Below are 19,940 nucleotides of genomic sequence, written 5' to 3'. Positions count from 1 at the left end.
TTACGTTATAACGTAAATTCCTTCTGCTCGAGTGTCGAGTCTAACGACACGTAATGACACCCAGGGTGTAAAAGGGAGCAAGTAGATCGCCTCGCTGCGACTGCGCTAGTTTTGTAACGATAATGCAACTCTTTCTTCAGTAACAACATTATAAAGTGGATATAAGAAGCATTTCTATAATATTTTACAGTACAGACAAACAACATCTTTATACTTTAATGTTATATTGTAACCTATTACTGTGATCAAAAAGTAAGGTGAATTTATTACTTGAAATTACAGCACTTTTGTAAGAAAAGGACCGATATTTAGCCACTTCCGCACATGCAGTGGTAGTCGTGCAATTAAATGCACCGCCCGCCAGCCCGCTGATAAATGCGCATGCGGCAAACAATGCGAATCACACAACCGCCACCACTAAATCACTCAACACGTGTTTCACCCCTCCACGGGGCATCTTCAGGAGCTATGTTACACCGTATTAGTGCCAAACACAGAGTCCTTCCATTAAATACAACACTTTTTCCAGACCTCTAAACAGTCGGATTAATCTTTTTTCCGGTAAAGCCTTCAAGACCTTCTTCGATTAGGTTTTTATCTACTCAATCGTGACAAAACGGCGACCCCGCGTTGCCTTTTGAGTTTACTGAATAGCCAGAAGTCACACGGAGCCAAAACAGACGAATAAGTTATTACAGAACGATATCAGTCGAGTCTGACATAAAATTGTGCGATTATTGCACCATTCGAGACTTGACGTGTTTAAAGCTCAAAATATCTTTTAAAATAGTTTGGACTGAGCCAAATGATATTCCGTTTTTACTATCAGACTCTTAACAAACGTTATAGACAGTCATACCAACCTAGGAAAAAAAATTACCTACCTTACTTGCCCGGGAGTTTTGAATAACAATTTCACCTGACTTTTTTCAATTTTGAAATTCGATCAAGCTAGAAACATCGGAGCTTGTGTTAAAAATAAACTTCAATTTACACTGAAATCGATTGGAAATGACGGACATATATAATAGGAAAGGAAAAAAGATTTCCATTACTATTATTTTATATTTACATTTAACTATGGTGGTCGCTACCATAGCTTTATATGAAGGCACGACGTCACACAAAGAACAATCAAGAGATCTATGCTACGAGTATCGCAACCAAATCGAATTAAAAATTAAGAGATTCGTAGAAGAACCAAGGTTACGGACGTAGCTCAAAAGATTACTTGTCTGAAATGGTGAGGCATATCGTGTAACTGATGGCTGATGGGGCCGAAAGGTTTCAGAGTGGCGAAAACGAATCGGTAGCCGCGTCGTGGCTAGGACCGAACTAGATGGACCAACGTCATAGTTTAAGAAAGTAGAGCAAGGCGGTCATCGTTGCTATTTTTGGGGGAGGCCTATACCTTGCAGAGGGGATCTATCAGTAAAAAAGACGAAAATAATTATTAATTTATTTACCATAACTAATTTATCTTAAGAAATATGCCTACCAGACTAGGAAGGAAGAATAAAAAAAAAAACTAAAATTTAAAATTCGTAAAATAATTTTCCACATCAGACTTTATGTATGACGACCTTATTACCGCATAAAAAAATTATTACCAAAACTGTATTTTATACTCGTACAGTTTTTTAAGAATTTTTCTATTCATTTTGCTTTACGGAGTCCGTATGTGCCGTACAAAAATAGATATGAGTGTAGTGATTATTTCTCCGACATTTATATATATATATGTATGTATAAGATAGAATCGAAACATAACGCTTCAGAAGGTACAACAGGCTCACCTTTGAACTATTATGGTCTCATTAACCCTTCAGCTGTCGATTGAAGCAATCACTTCAACCCTCCATCAGTTACCCCTGCCGCGCCGCAAATCGACTTTGAAAGGTTATCGGGAGCACATAAAGGTTCTCACGTCTTACGTCAAATTGACGTGTTCTAGAATTCATTTGCAGACCTTTACAGTTTAATTAAATTCATTACATATCACTCTGCTAAATAAATGACGAAAACATTTTTATATATTATTCTTAAAAGAAAATTTTACAAATGATTTTCTTTTGGTGGACTGTTCTGCGCTTGTCAAAAACAAAATCAAAATATTTTTTTTGAAAATTTTGTTGCAAGCACTTTCGAATCATTAATCAACATAAAATGTCGGCATTGTTGTTTCTACAGGAAGCTACCGCCGGCTCGAAAGGCAGTTCTGCTGAAAGCCGGCGAGAAACTCGACACTTGCTCTTTACAAATAAAATTTTATTTTGTATATGTATGTATGTGTATATATACATAAATGTATATATATATACATACATATAAATGTTCCAAGTGCCATATTAATTTCCTTTTCATAATATTAAAACAGACGGACATGTATGATACAGTTTATAAAATATAGATAAAGAATAATAACTTTTTATTGCGTCACATAAAGGTTGTATCCGACTCGCTGATTGTCAGATTAAATTCCCTGCGAAGCCATAATTGAGGGCAATTAATACTAATTGCTTTTGATAAAGCTATGTTCATGTTATAATCATGAATATACACGGTCGTTTAAATGAAATCCATACGTTTGTTCGTTGTTATTTTGTATGAAATGTTTTCATTCGACTTGTTTACCGTTTATTTGAGGCTCTGTATTGGTTGTATTGGCGAGTAATATTTGTAATTAAAACACCATAGATGTCTTATTATTTATATTATTACATTGGCAATATAAATAACATTTTTTGTAGAAAAGGTTAAAGGTCACCCAAAAGAGCAATGAAGAGGGTATTCACGTAGCTCGAAGAATTGCTCGTGTGAAATGGCAGTGTACAAGGCACACCGCTTGTTTAACGGATGAGCCTAAAAGTTCTCGAGTGGCGATTATGAGTCGGTAGACGTGGCTCAAGTGGCTTACGAGGTACCGATGACATAGCTTCACGGAGCCACTGGAGTAATCTATGGCTGGCAGATGATGATATGAGACTAGTAAGATGATGATGATAATATAAAATAGCATCAAAAAAGCGTGAATATATATACAAAATAACATTTTTTTTTAGATAGATGGCCCCCGCTATTGAGGACCTCTCCTTCCATCCCCTATTTAATTGGGAAAAGGATTTTGTATTTCTTAATAAAAATTTTTTCACTAGAATTTTTATTTTCGTTCTCGTCTTTCATAGTACACAATATCTTTTTACCTCCCTCTATCATTCTACAATTCCATCTTCCTTTCTCAATCATTCCATTCCTTTCGTACATCCTCAAACACTTCAGTTATCCATTTCTATTACAGTATCACAGTTTTAATTGGTTTAATTATTTTCTCGTGTACATTAATTTTATCACGGATTAATTTTACAAAATAACATTCGCGGGTCAAAGGTGTCGCCATAAAGTTGATACAATTGAAATTTCGCATTGTTTGTATATCAATCTCCCTTACAGCACGGTACTTTTTATTACACGTTATAGAAAGAAAAAGATATTCAGGGGGAAAACACCACAATCGCCACGCTTATCAGGCATTATAAAAAAATATATAAATGTTAAGTAACTGCAGAGTTACATATTGAGATATAACTCATCACTCTACGTGTTCGTTGTTTTAACTCATAAACGCCCACTACAAGGTATAAGCCTTACCTAAATATATTTATGAGGGATATTCCATAATCGCCACGCTTGATAGGCGATTTGGCGATTGCAGTACGGTATTATGGTACGCCGAGGATGCTTCATCCTCTGGTAACTTGTTTGTGAACAGCGTCAATCCAATATTATTAATGTTCAAAGTGTGTATTACATAATTACGATCGGGATTCCCTGTTCACCGCTAGGCAAACACTGTTATATTTCGTGTAGAATGTCTATACAACGCGAAACTAATCTACAGCCTTATAGAACGGTTATTACACTTCTATTACAGCGCTGTTTAATAAAACTAATTACATAGTTTAATTTACCTGTTTTAATATAAAATTCTCGAGCAAAGTAAAAGAGAGCTTAACAAGAAAACAACGACTAAGTACAAGTTAATAAAAAAGCTCGTCGGGTGGAAGGAGATGCAAATTAAAGTGACGCTCCGTCCCCGCGGGTGAGAACCACTCTGCTTTAATTAAAAATAAAAAAAAAAGTGTTTTCAGTTCAGTTATTTCAATTTACTCGCCGCTCATCTATTCTCCAGCGAAATGGACTTAATATTCAGATAAGTAAGGCGAGTAAAATGGATTGGCTCAAAATAAACATCCTTAGTATTTTTAGTGCTATATATTTTTTTTTGTATTTATTTATATAGGTACACCATCAGTGCACTAATTAAAAGTACGTTAAAATTATCCTGTTAATAATTGTTCCGTTATGTGTTACTTTAGAAGTGACACAATATTTAAAATTTACTATAAATAATATTATAGAATAATTGAACCACATCAAATCAAACAAAAATTAAATATTGATTGAAGAAAGAAGTGATCGCACGTAACATCTGTTTACGATTTTAGACACCAAAACAGCTCTTAAGAATGTGTGCTTAGTCAATTACAATTAAAAATTTATTGAAATTAAAAATAAATACATTGCATTATTCAGGTGTAATTGTTTAAATATATTTATGAACATTCTACAAAGTATTAGAAGAAATATTAAAAGTTATGGCGCAACCAAGTGAAATTGAATTTATTTCTCTGTATATATATATATATATATATATATATATATATATATATTTACATACATAAATATTAAACATTGTATTATCTATAAAGAAACACATAACAGAACAATTATTAACATGGTAATTTTAAAGTACTTTTAATTAGTGCACTGATGGTGTTCCTATATAAATAAATACAAATTTTATATATATATATATATATATATATATATATAATTTACCTCTGCTATAGAACTTTTTGGAAGCAACCTGCATATAGTAACAATCTTAATTTAGTGGTCTGTCCACCTCTTCAATTTTTATCTGTGTTTTTAAAAAATTACGTCCTGAACGGATATTCCTAAAGAAATCCTGTAGCATAGTTTAAGCGCCCTCTTTTCACGAAATATTTACTAAAAAAACTGTGATAAAATTTTAGTGATTTAAAAAAAACAGCAGCTATTCTTTTATTCTACCGTTCATTTCCCATTAATGAAAAGGTCGCCGCTTTCTACGGGGGCGGTTAAATCCATTTCCAGATTAATTACTTAACTGAATTGTAAACTGGAAGTGTCTATTGGCCTATAAAACCTTAGTAGGTTTCTCTCTATAAAAGGCACTAAAGATGACAACGCTTTCAGTGTTATTTTTTTCAATAAAAACTTTTTATTTTGAAATAAAAACTCATCTGTGTGGTTCTAATTAATAAATAGGTTGCCATGTTATTTATTATTGGTGAGGAGGTTTTTTTAGTCGCCTTAATTCTCTGTCGTGTTCATCTTATAAAAATTAAATAAAAAAAAATACTTCACAACATCCTTATAGCAATTAATTTTTGTATTTTTACTGTAATTCCATGTATTACTTCTAATTAGTCCGGACTATTATTTATTATCATTTTAATTTTAATTACTCTAATCATAAATTTCCAAGCCGTTTTTTTATTATTATTCTCTTTTATTCTTTACTATTTACTGATACATTACATTTCTAATTCCGAATTTACTTTATTTTAATTTACATGGCTAAATAATATATAATTTTAAACCGTTTCATATTATCATTTTGTTTCTTACTTATATCTGTTTTATTCACTAATTGAAGTTTGGACATGAAATAGCTTAATTATATCTAGAGGTATCTACAATAGGCAAGCATTTTTAATTTGGTACTGTATTTTACAAAACAATGAGAAGTTTTAATTATATGTTGCTGTTGGTGTGCGTATGTGAAATAAATAAATAAATGGTTTATTTATTAAAATAGGTTATTAACCAAATATGATCACTAATTGACTACTTGTGTATGTCTTGAGTGATTATAATTCGAGAACCACGGGATTGAAAAGGTTCTATTCTTCTTTTTAACTGATATATGTCCAAAGTAAGAAAAGGACCAATATTTAGCCACTTCCGCACATGTAGTGGTAGTCGTGCAACAAAGTGCACCGCCCGCCAGCCCGCTGATAAATGCGTATGACACAGAGCTCTATGTTTGGCACTAATCTGTGTAACATAACTCCTGAAGATGCCCCGTGAAGGGGCACGTGTTTCAACACGTGTTGAGTGATTTGACAATGGCAGTTGTGTAATTCGCATTGTTTGCCGCATACGCATTGGGCTGGCGGGCGGTGCACTTTGTTGCACGACTACCACTGCATGTGCGGAAGTGGCTAAATATTGGTCCTTTTCTTACTTAGGAAGGATTTCCGCAAGGTGACACCTGATTCCATTAAATATGATATATGTCCACTTCAAGGCAAAAACCTTTGTCAAAGATCTGCCCGTATCCAGCGACTTCCTGCAAGCCTTATGTTATCGATATATCTGGTGGGCGGTCTACCCAGGACGCATTTACCGGCTCGTGGATCCCACTCGAGAAAATTTTGGTCCCCACCACCGTTAGCTCCAATAGCGATATGTCCCACCCACTTCAAATGAGCAATTCTTTGAGCAATATTCGTGACTTTAATTTTTTGCGAATCTCTTCATATCTAGTAACATCGAGCATAGCCCTCCTCTTCATTGCTCGTTGAGCGTTCAGGTTTTAGGCGTTGAGGTCCATCGTAAGCTACCACATCTTAAGTTATTTACTTACTTACTCCGCTGGCTCAGTGACCCAAAGTGGATCTTGGCCTCCGAAGCGAGAGACTTCCACTTTCCTCTATCTTGCGCCATCGTCTGCCATTGGTTGACATTCAATTCGCGCAAGTTTGCCTCAACGCGATCGATCCAGCGATACCTGGGTCTACCCACTGGTCTTCGACCCCTCGATTTTTCCAGATACGCTACCTTCACGCTCCGATCCGATCCCATTCGCTCCAAGTGACCAAGCCAACGGATTCGTTGAGCTTTATATTCGCCAATGATATGTCTTAAGTTATTTATCCTAATTTAAATAAAAGACTGTTATGTGAAACATACTACTAGATTATTCCATACGGAACCCATTTACGGAATCTTTATATTTGTCAAAGTAATGTTTGACTTTGACACTGGGCGGAGCACTAGTTTCGACGTCCGTCTATTATTTTTACGTCAATCGAGACTTGCGTGTTAACAAGGGGGCATGTTAATAAGAAGGTTCAAATGGCAGCTGCAAGTATATTGTATAAAAAGAGAGTCAAACATTGACGTTATCATAAATGTAATTTGTACAAATTATTTATCCTAGTTCGTTATAAATCAGTTTCTCACGCCGCTAAGAAAACTGCCTCGCCTCATTTAGTGAGAACCATTAAGCCTCGCTTCAATTGTATTTTGAACACAAGTAATTGCGTTACGGATTATTATCGTGAAAGTAGAGGCATAATAATATAAAATAAAAGTGAGAGTATTTTATGAAGATATACATATAGTACATTAAGTTAACTAGACGGTTTGATTAATATAAAAGTAGGTTAATTATTAAAATCAGAATTATGTATTTTAAGTCATCATTACCATCATCATCAGCATTTTAGCCGACGACCTTTGAGGCCGAAAGATTCTTTGGTTTAGTTTTTTTTTTATAATTTTTTTATGGCCCCCGCTATTGGTAGCCTCTCATACCCCCGATCTTGTATGGGTAGACTATTTAACATTATTTAATTTTTCACAACCTTTTTTTTATTTTCTTTCTCTTCATTTATGCATCTTATGATCTTCCATTCGGTATTCATTCCACATTTCTTCTTTTAGTCTCTTTCGCTCTATGACCTTCCGTTCCTCTCTCGTTACACATTAGCATTTTATTTATTTTATTTCTGTTTATTTATATTCTTTTTATTTTACATTTATTTCACATTAGCTTTACAATTTTATTTATTTAAAATTTACTTACAGTTATTACTAATAATACTTTTTTTATTTACAATTTTATTAATCTTATTTAGCTTTTGTTTTTGTAATTATTGCTTTACAAAATGAGAGGAAGTCATCCTTTGTCGTTTTTTCTCTTATCAGGGAGGCTATTGTTTCCTCCCTGATTTTTACGCCAGACCGGCACTCGAAGTCGAACCGGAGTCCTCCGAATGCGGGACACTGGGCCACAAGGTGGATCACGGTCTGGTCCACGCCCGGTTCACAGGAACACGAGGGGTCCTGCTTGAGCTTGAACCTGTGGAGATACTCAGAGAACCACCCGTGCCCCGTGAAGAGCTGGGCCGAGACCGCGTCCACTTTGACACTGCGGAGCACGCGGTAGGTTGACGGTAGGAATTCGCTGATGCAGCCATCATAAGACTGTTTATCTTGGCGATCTTTGTGGTAGGCTTTTTTTCAGTGGGCGTCGGACACGATAAGTAACATTTTTATTTACTTTATAATTTGTTCACAGAATACTGTCATCCTTACGAGCCGTTTAAGTGTCCAGTGGATGGAAATTGCATCTCCATCCAGTACCTGTGCGACGGTGCTCCTGATTGCATCGACGGCTATGATGAGGACTCCAAGCTTTGCACTGCGGGTAAGAGTGAAATCTTTTTAAACGTTTATTCTAAATTCAAATTTATTGATCACAAAATCATGACGTATTTCATACTATAACATTGTTTCTACCTGCAGAAATAGTTTAATTAATAATTAGTCTTTAGTGTAATAGTATCCCTGCGATCGGGGACTAAAACTTGCGATCTTATATAACACACTGACAAATTTCCAGATTATCTTCTTTGGGGGAAGCCTATACCTTGCAGTGGGCATCTATGAGCTAAAACCAAATTATCTTTTTTTACATGATCGGATCTTACACCACAGGGGATGAACCCCAAGATTATACTAATGCTGCTAGAGTTTCTTCCTCCACTTCTTTTCTCTGCGCTAAAGCTTTCCTTAGCGGTAGTAGTGATATTAAACAGGCAATAACAACCATCCTAGCCGAGGTTCGGTCTTCTATTGGTATAAGGTATTGTCGATCAAAACCTAGGTTCCATAATAAGGCGATTAAACCTGATCACTCTGCAAGGCTTTCAGCGAAGCCATTTAAGATTTCGGTGACCTTCCAATCCGGTAAAATATTATATGTAGTGGTTCAAGATCAGGCTTCTCCGGGGCCCTTGAGCTTCGCTATATTAAAAGAGATTTTGGACTAGACGCCATCTGCAGCCTGCCACTTAAAACCCAAGGTTTCTGCAAATGCAGCTTGGGCAGCAACGACAGTCCGTTCCAAAAAAAAAATTCTGTTTTTGTACAACTTTTTTGACTTCAGTTTTTAATTTTTATAACAATTTGTTTATCTGTTTTGTGCTCTGAAATGAATGATTATTTATCTAATCCCAAGTTTAAAATTCCTCAATACATTTAAGAGTTTTAAAACCAATATTAAATAATGATAATGAAAAAAGTAAATTATTCTATCCAATGGTGATGTTAATGTGTGGAATTAAATGTTGTCAATGCTTGCTCAGGAAGCTAATTATTGTCGCGCACTCTTTATAAAACTATATCTGTTAAGAGCAACTGTTAAGTTTCTCGCCGACTCTTCTCAGCAGAACTGCCTTCCGAGGTGGTTGCTTCCTGTGGAGATAATAATGCCGATATTTTATATTATTTGACTGTTCTAATGTGCTTGTGAAAACCTGTTCGAATAAAGAATTTTTTATTTTTGATTCTGTATATTGTAGTATGTGTGTGTATATATATATATATATATATATATATATATATATATATATATATATATATATATATATATATATATATATATATATATATATATATATCCAATGGTACAATGCCACACTACGATACCTTATTTCTAGCTCAATCAATAACCATTTAATTATTCATGTTATTTGATTGTTAAAGCATATTCACGGTTCTTCCCCATTTCATTAAAATTTAATTTGCTTTAACAGACGTTTTGTCACGAAGGTTTATACACGTAATTTATGACATGAATGTACGGGGTCGTTGTTACCACATTATTAATATATCACGTAACAAGTCATGCATGCCATTCGTCTGTGGAATAAATTACCTTTTGGTTAGAAAAGTCAAATCTTCTTAACTTTTAAACTTGTATAGCATTTTTTACCACTGTCTAGGAAATGTTTCTCTTTTGATTTATGTATATTTGTAATATTTTTATAATATACATTGTATATATAATATTATAAATATATGTATATTGTGCAATTTATTTATATTTATTAATTTAAAAAGGCACAACATGTAGCTAATGTATTCAAATGGTAAAATTAAGTGTTATATCAATGTATAAAAATAAAATATATTTTATTATAATAAGGTGCAACTATCGGCAAACGGTCGTTGAATCCTTTTAACTTGTCTTCCAACAAAAGCCTTTTCTGAAGCTTTCACTTATGTTCAGTCGTGGACTATGCGCATCCGTATTTAACCCTTCATTTTTCCTCCCATCTCTTATTGTAAACCTCTCCCGCTTTTACAGTCCCGTTGTTAATAATCTCTGTTAATATTATAGACAATTTATCCTTCTTATCTTTTAGCAAATGTATATATATACATACATGTATACGCTCCTGTAATACAAAATAAACATATTTTACTTAAAATATATAATTTATAAACAACCTAAGTGGAACTAATAAATAGATCAGAATATATATATCTCAAGTAAGAAAAGGACTAATATTTGCCACTTCCGCACATGCAGTAGTAGTCGTGCAATAAAATGCACTGCCCACCATCCCGCTTATAAATGCGCATGCGGCAAACAATGCGAATCACACAACTGCCACCGCCAAATCACTCAACACGTGTTTCACCCCTCCACGGGGCATCTTCAGGAGTTATGTTACACCGATTAGTGCCAGACTCTGTGTTTGGAAGCGGCTAAATATTGGTCCTTTTCTTACTTAGGATGGACTTCCGCAAGGTAACGCCTGATAATTTTATTGCATTCTTACGTATCAGGATGAGGCTTGAATTAAAACTTGTTCTCACTTCTTGAAAGATGTGTTATTTCACAAAAATAAACTTAGAAGTAGCAATGGACGAATGTTCACTATTCGCTCACAATTTCTTAACTACGCGAGCGCTAGACTGTAACTCCGCGAACACTGCTTCGCTTTGACACCTGGTAATATCGCTTTGTTATCGCTTCGTATTGCTGATGAGATGACAGGCGATATACTCCTCGCCACCTGAAAGACGAGCCTCTAGTATATTCCGTACTTTACTTCATCTCACCGCCTGCCAGCTGCAATGAAAAATGCAATAAGGCACGCACAATACAGCCCGCATATCTTTATTACCTTAAATACCCCACCTGCAACTTTTTGATGTCGTGCCGTCAGCCCCGATGGGCTCGTTCGCTTAATTCGTTTGTTGTTCCCGGAGGCCTCCGTTGTGTCGAACATTTGAGTGGACATCAAAGTATTATAAGTGCGAGTGGCAAGTTAAAGTGGCTTGACCGCTAAAGCCTTAAGGTTCTGGTATTCACGGACTGGCGAGCACAACGTGTGGCACCTGTAAAGTAGACAGACAACTTCGTTAAAATCACCGGTAAACACTCGATGCTGGTGATGATCCCTACTAGTCCTATTAGAAATCTATATGTATTGTACGTGTTACGGCTGAAAATGATAAAAAACTCGGTATATAACGGAAAATTTACAAAATTATTTCCATCAATTTTTATAAGAAAACCAAAGATGTTGTAAATATAATTAATGTAATGTGAAACTTCATAAACTTATTCCGAAAATAAATCTTAAAAGCAACATTTACAATTCATATCGCTAAAAGTGCTACGAGAGCTACGAAATAGCTACGAAGCCCCTACGGTTACCAAACTCGGTATAAATTTTTGCCTCAGGGGCTGCGAAATCTGTTTTCTGAATAATAAATAAATTAATTTAATTCTACGGATATCCCCACAGTTGGCTATTAATCTTTTATGAGTATATTTTGTACTATATAATAAAATTAGCAACTGCTAGATTTTGAAGGTTGTATTGCTAAGAGTTAGCTTGTGGATTCTGAATTTATACGAATATACTAATAGAATAATTTACAGGCTATTTATAACGGTGGTTTTGTATTAATAACAATATTTTTAAATTATTATATTTCGTTATACAGGGTGATTATTTACAGCTGTAAAAGATTTAAAGAGTTGAATGTATGGCTTATTTGCTGTCAATTAATTTATTTTCAGAAATAATAAATACTGTAATGATGGTATAGTAAGAAAAAGCGTTTTCAAAATTTAAATTACTACATATTAAAATTAATTATTTTTTATTATCTGTACCTGAAAAACTTGTTCAAACAGATGTTATTGGACTGTCGCGTTTCAATAGAAAGAATAAATTTTAAAGAAGTTATTTCAGAGTAATTACTTTACACGGAGTAGTTAGAGAGAGCTATTTGTTATCCAATGAGCTATATAGCTGAGCTATATTATTTTTATTATATCAATTTTTAGCCTTTGTAGCATTTACATATATCTATCACACTTTTTAATGTCAATATGTAAAATCTCTCATATACGAATGCATTGTTTTGTAAAAGATATAAGCCAAACATCTCTTATTTTTTTTCGATTTATTAGTTATTAAATCAATAAAAAATTAAATAATTTGTAATTTAATTAAGCTTGTTTTTGGTAATTGTTGGATTATATATTTTTATTAGGGGGACCGGAAAGTAATGTCGCTTTCTTAAGTTAAATCCACACGACTACATTTTTAACATTTTTTTTTATTTCTAATCAACAATATATTCACCTTTGTTATTAACAACCTTTTGTTCTACTCGTAGTATATAAATTTTCAATGTCGGAGCGGTAAAAATCAATCGGTTTTTTTGTAAAATATATTATTTATTTTTTTTATTTAACAGTTTATTGTACACAATAAAAACACTAAAGTAACAATACAAATATAACTGACACAACAGGCACTACTTATTTCTAACCAGAAATTTCTTCCAGTAGGCCTACTAATATGTTGACAGAAACGATATTACTTTCCAGTCCCTCTAATATACATATGTACATATGACTCGCAGACATCTATTGCGACCCAGTATTGCAGTAAACCAATATTAATCCGGTGACCTTTATAAGCGATGATTTTATTAATAAATATCTTGTCTGACCTTTCCCGGGGTAGGCCAAAGTTCAATTTAGCTTTGGACAAAATTTGAAAATATTCAAAATTTTAAAATATAGCACCATTGGTATTTAACATGTTCGTTAAATGTTATAAGCGCTAAAAATATAATACGCTTCAACGTGGAAGTATTTAATTCGTTTATTTATTCACATTATTTTCTGTTTTTTCTTATTCTTCTAAGGCATAGGTCTACCCCTTAGATCGCCAATATGACTGGTTCTACGCTGTCCATATCCAGGGACTTCCCACGAGTGGGGGATAGGCCCACTCCGCGTCTATCGGCTCGTGGTCGACACTCGAGAATCTTTCGGCTGTCGGTTACACGAGTGATGAGCCCAGACTGCAAATTCAGACGGGCGATTTTCCGAGCTACGTCGGTAATTTTGGTTTTTCTGCAAAAAGCCTCATTTTTAATTCGATCTTACAATGAAACTCCAAGCATAACCCTCTCCGTTGCTCTTTAGGGGACCTGTGGAGTTAGGGCATCTGCCGAGCCCCAGGCAAATTGCAGCCCCAAGCCTATTCCCATTTGACCAACCAGCAATTGCCATTCACCAGCAATCGGCACAATTCGCAACCGCAGACTCTGAAGGCGAGAGTAGAAAGGACTAGTGGGCACTCTCGCGCGGTCCGTGATGATTACGACAATGACTTTGAGGTTTTGTATGAGGTGTGTCGTAAGTGATTACATCTCGAATCCGTATGTCATCACCAAAGCCACATTTTGGTCAAAGAACTTCGTCTTCAAACATAGTAGTATTGTAGACGAGAAGAGGTTTCAGATTGTTTTATTTTTAATTTTCCTCTGTAAATCTTCAAAAGTGAAAAACTATCTGATTCTGTTACTATCTCATTTTTCCTGTCCACTAAGTCACGCTATTCGTACTATATTATTCAATCTTGTTACTTGAAAGACGCCCATTGTTATAGCCTTCCTCTGAACGCATCCAACGTCTTTCAGCGACCACAACTGTGTCATCGGTACACCTAGGGGGGGGGGGGGGTACCCACGCCGCGTCCACCGACTCCTGATCGTTACTGAAAAACCTTTCGGCCCCAACGGCTACATTATTACGTGACTATCAAAACCCACCGTCAAAGTTATAATTCTCTTGGTAATTTCCGTTCGCTCCTCAACAATTTTCATTGTCAAACAAAGACAGGCTGTAATGTTTAACGTCACCCGAGACGTTAATAAGTTAGATACAACGCGGTTGTTACTTTGTCAACTTTGTAAGGCTTTATGAAACATTGCGAAATTACTCTAAAATGGTAAAATGATATTTTTTTGTGACTACATAAATGTAAATTTTTTATCTCTCTGAAAAGAACAATTTAAGCAATTTAGGATTTCACACCGCAAAACTCTCTATATTTATATATATTTATATATATATTAACAGAAACATAAGTAAGTTCTGAAAACTGGGACCATTATTCTTTTAATAAAAGAAGGAAAAATAAGACTAACACGAATTCAATTTTCGTTTAAGTAATGGTGATTTATGCACATCATTTTACACGTCCTTATACATGTATTTATTTCCATATTCGTTTTGGTGTACAATAAAATGTAAATAAATAAAAAAAAAATTGTAGTTGTGAGATTTTTCCGGATTCTTCTAGGCGGAATCAACATTACGAACGTAGGTAGGTAGTGCACGTTGAAAATTAAAACCAATTATACTATTTTTAAATCTATATTTAAATGTACATTATTGCATCATATTATATAACATTTTTATGTGTTATATATATAAATATATATATATATATCTTGCAATACTTTGTTACACAATCTGTATGTGCTATAAAGTTTAGTTGAGTAACTTTCTTTTATGTAATATTTTGATACTTTTTTTTTTGTTCAATCTAAATAATATTACAGGCGGAAACTTGTGATTAAGTTACTTCCATAACTAAAATAAAATAAAAAAATAAAACATAAAGTTATGCATAAGTTTGGTATATTACGATTGTTGTAGATTCTTCCTGTTTTCAGCCGAAAGACGCCCAAAGCAAAATATATAGGCCTTCGTAAAATCGCCACGATAGCCGGTCATACACTGCCCGTTTCCATCGACATTGTATTATTCGCATTCTTGTATATAAAACATTTACATTTTTAGAGAAAAACAATTAGAATTTACTATTACCTCATACATTTATTTCATGTGAAATTTCTACATTTCCACGTGCCTCGAATTATTACGTTCAAGCAACATATCAATCACGTTGTCTATTACGCCGGAAGCTTCCGGCCCATTTCGCAATCTATTTACCTCACTTCCGGTCCACGGATACACGCCCCGATAACGCCTAATTGTTACATTATTTATTACTACTATATAGGGTGCTATATTTGTTATATGTTTAAAACTCTTTAACCCTTAAATGCATAATGATGAAAAACTGCAACATACTACTTTCAATACAATAGTGTACAGTAAATGTATAGTATTGTATATCTGCTGCATAAGTTTTTCTTTAATAAATAAGTATAAAAAAATTATATATATGTATTTCTATTTATCCCTACATTATAGTGTACTTATCTGCGAGGTAAATATATTTTTAAAGTATTAATAAAAGTAGCACATTTATTTATTTATTTATTTACTTTATTGGAGATAAACAGTAACAAAAAGTAGTAAGAAAGTACAAACTAGAAGCATAGACATATAAAATTAGTTACAATTGCTACCTTATAACTGTCTCACTGAAAACATTTAATGATTTATGGTCAAACAATGACAAAACAAGTAAAAACGTTAATAAACAGGGGTCAAAGACTATGATTTATAAACTTATATTATGTTTGTTTATATATCTATATCATATATTTATATTATGGTTTAATTGTATTGTTTTTATTATTATTTGAGGGTTAAAGGAGAGAATGTGTAGCTCATTTACTGATAATTAATTTATTATACATCCAATCTAAAAATCAATGGGTTTTGATGTAATAATTAACATATAATATGGTTTGGAAAAATTAGTTTCACTATTACCATTATTATGTATTAAAAATATGTCATATCAGCCCATAGACAGAAAGGCCTTCCTCACAGATATCTATAAGGACATATACAACATTATATTTCATCATGCCACGCTTATAGGTTAGTTGACGATCGCAGTGTCGTATTATTGTACGCAGAGAATGCTGCTGCCGATCCTCTGGAAACTTTATTGTGTGCAGTGGTAATCCTATATAATTAATGCATGAAATGTGTTATATATACGACTGAATCCCGGGAATCGACCCCAAGACCTGCGATCGCAAGTCTAGAGGACTATCTCTACTGCTTGGCTACTATTAACGTATTAAAATAAGTTATTTTTGACTATCTGTCCATGCAGACTTTAATACTAGAAGTAATGATTTTACTAAATTATTTAGTATTTTAATCTTTGTACAGGGTGATTGGTTATATATAAAGGCTTTAGAAGGGGTTAATATATGGGTCATTTGTATTTGTCAGCAAAAAAAATTAGAGCTCTTTCAAATCAACCTGTATTTAGATTTTAATTTTAACGCAGATATTACGTGTAATTTTCAATTTAAAATTATATTTGTAGATGAAAATTCAGCATTAAAATTGGAGTAAAATCATAAAAGAGCTGGAACTGCCATTTGCAGTACCGGTGTATCACGTTTCGCTACAAAGAAGCTATCACAGACGGGAAATTGTTATTTTTTTTCTTTCATTTGAAAAACGTCGGATCACTTACCCGGGGAACGCTTTGAACAAAGTCCGGGGGAAAAATCACAGAAGCAATTTCTCTGTCGACTTTTGAGCGTTTACTATATTTATAATATAAGATATAGTTGAAATTCTATTTTTATTTTTTTATTTTTGCTCACAATTATTATTGCTATTTTTATAGTGAGATTAGCTGATTCGGAATACTTTTGAGTGATAAAGTCTTGACATATTTCAATAGAATAAATAAACTAATGTAAAATGTTTCAGAGTGATCGCTTTGTAAAGGTTAATTAGAAACAGGTGTAAAACCTTAAAACAGAAATGTATAGCTAACTTATTGACAGATTAAAAAAGGTATCAAATGTACAACTAATAGTGTAACGCAATATACAGGGTGTTGAATAAAAGACGCTTTAGGAAAACTGAAATTATTTCACGTTTCGCAGAAATCCTTCGTAGAAAAATTTTCTTCGTATCCTGGTTTCAAATACTGACCATGATTTTATATTAAACTAATCAAGTTCCACAAAGTTCGTTTTACAAATTGACCAATCAGCAAACGACGTATATCGAAACTTCTCGAACATTTCTGTCTCTGCCAATGAGAATTTGGCAAATCAAATTTAGTTCGGACGCTTTTTAATTCCGTAAACAACTTCCGACGCAAAGTGACAATCGACTTTAAGTGTATACACGTAAAGTCCGAACTCTTTCGTAGTGTTATATACACATATAAGTATACCCATATGGAATACATAACTGACTACATGAAGTTTCGAGATGCCATCACTACTGTCTGTAACAATAGTAACAGACTTTAATCATTAAACTACTGGTTAATTTTGCTGTCTTTACATATTACTAATAGGGGACTGGTCCTGGCTGGAAAAAAGATATTGACTACCTTCTTACTACAATAAACTCTACAATGTCAAAAAATTATTTTGCTACGTAACAATTAAAGAAACAAATCCGTGTTAGATCTGATCACGCTAAATGAATCTTACAATGATATGTGAAAGATTTTCTTCTAGAATCAAACTACGGAAATAACTTCTAGATTATGATTCTTAAAATTATTTCAGCCAAGAGACCGCCCGTCGAAGAGACTGCGTCCTTCCTGCAATCTTTGCTAGCTTCGCACGGCCCTAACTACCTGGAGAAACTGTTCGGAAGTAAGGCAAGAGATGCCCTGGAGCCTCTTGGTGGTGTTGAGAAGGTTGCTATTGCTTTGTCCGGTGAGTAACTTTTTTTATTAATATAACCACTTGAACTTGTAAGCTACATTACATCATCGTAAGCGGCGCATCGAAAAAGAGGAATTGCACAAAAATATATTTCTTTACATATCGGGCGAAAGAGAGCGCTCCACAATACTTCTGAACTTGTGAATGGCTGACGATTTTAATTGATTGAACATTGTTTTTATAGTTTTAAATCGGTATTAATATGGGCTAAACTTGATGAATATACACACTTCTACTTTGGTACTTTGTTTGTTGTTATTACCTCCAAGACCCACCGGCCCTAGGAAGAATCCCACCAGCTGTTTTTTAATATTTCTCTCAAGCGTGTTAAATGTGTTGTAAAATTTGTTTTTAAAATACTTCGTAGGTTTATCTAAGTAGATAAGTCATGATGATGTAGACGATACTAATTACATATGGAGTAATAAGCATTTCTTAGAACACGATGATGGCAGAACTGGCATCAATCTTTATAAAGTAACAGTTTCTTCTTTTTGCTTAAAGTTTGTCGCCGTTAAAGTTTGTTGGAGCTTGGCAGCTATTGTATCATTGGCATTTATGCACTGCTTGTGATACGATGATTGCATTAAATTAAATTCAAACAACATAATTCCAGAATCCCAAACCATCGAAGACTTCGGAGCTGCTCTACATCTGATGCGGTCTGACCTGGAACACCTGCGCTCTGTGTTCATGGCAGTCGAAAACGGAGACCTCGGCATGCTCAAGTCTCTCGGCATCAAGGACTCTGAATTGGGCGACGTGAAATTCTTCCTGGAGAAGCTGGTGAACACCGGTTTCCTCGACTGAATAGCGCCGGAGTCAGCCTCTGATTACTACCACGTCGTCCAATATGCCCCCATCAGCGCATCCTTCTACAGCTACCTTCCCTATGACTCCTTCAAATATAAAAGGAATTAAATCCTCTTTCCCCGCCTGTAACCTGATGCGAATGAAGTGTGATTGAAGTTACGGAGAAGTTCTTGTTCATTGTAAAAATCGACTTCTACCACCGGCCACGTGGACTCGATTTCTCGATAACGATTACTTCTCGATGTCTCGTTAACTGTTATACATTCTAATGATCGGAAATAGAATGCAAAAAACAGTCTGTGGAAAATAAATGTTTATGATTTAGAAAATTCCATAGTTTAAGTATATTTTTATAATGCTTCTAACAAATTTTACAATCTAAAAAGTTATGTCAGGGTTTAATACTCGCGTCAAATTGAGAAGTGCTAAAAACTAACATAACATATTTATAATATAAATAATGCTATTGAAACATATATCATTTAGAACGTGCACGGTTCGTTTAGCACTTCTTAACTCTGAACATAACTTTATTTATAAAACGTGTGAATGTATGTATGTCGCCCTTTTAGATAACCGCGTCCTTTACCTTTCTCTATTAAACGTCAGAGGCGACTCCAATGAAACAGCGTCCATTCTAAGCGAGATATAAAGCTGAAATGGAATATAGTTAGAATTATTAATAAGAATCGTAAATAGAATGCAAACGCTTTATATCTGGCTTTTGAAAAAATCCAGTTTAGGACCATGGATACATATCATTTAAGATTAAAAAAAAATATTGAAGTAGATTTATCTCTAGTAGTATAAAGTATAATTATTTTAATATATACCGTATTGTAGTGTTTATGGACATTTTTAGATCCTTTTAGCGAAATTATTCAACATATCATTGAAAGCATATTATAAGGTGCTTTGGTAACACGATA

At 34.1% G+C, this 19,940-nt stretch overlaps 1 protein-coding gene across 1 annotated transcript in view; it reads left to right on the top strand.

Annotated features, from left to right (window-relative positions):
- LOC137920340 (IDLSRF-like peptide) overlaps positions 1 to 19,311 on the top strand; it is a 115,788-nt gene extending 96,477 nt beyond the window's left edge. Inside the window, exons 3-5 of the mRNA XM_068763640.1 lie at positions 8,474 to 8,602; positions 18,037 to 18,189; positions 18,815 to 19,311. Coding sequence (XP_068619741.1) covers positions 8,474 to 8,602; positions 18,037 to 18,189; positions 18,815 to 19,008 — 476 coding nt within the window. The 3' untranslated portion in view covers positions 19,009 to 19,311. The remainder of the gene's footprint in view (positions 1 to 8,473; positions 8,603 to 18,036; positions 18,190 to 18,814) is intronic.
- Positions 19,312 to 19,940: the final 629 nt, after the last annotated feature.

Source organism: Battus philenor, unplaced genomic scaffold (genome assembly GCF_028537555.1).
Source record: "Battus philenor isolate CCGP_79_NKW_IND1 unplaced genomic scaffold, ilBatPhil1.0.hap1 SCAF_18, whole genome shotgun sequence".
NCBI classification, from domain to species: domain Eukaryota; kingdom Metazoa; phylum Arthropoda; class Insecta; order Lepidoptera; family Papilionidae; genus Battus; species Battus philenor.
Note: the sequence above shows the minus strand (reverse complement) of the source record. Positions and strands in the feature narration are given on the sequence as shown.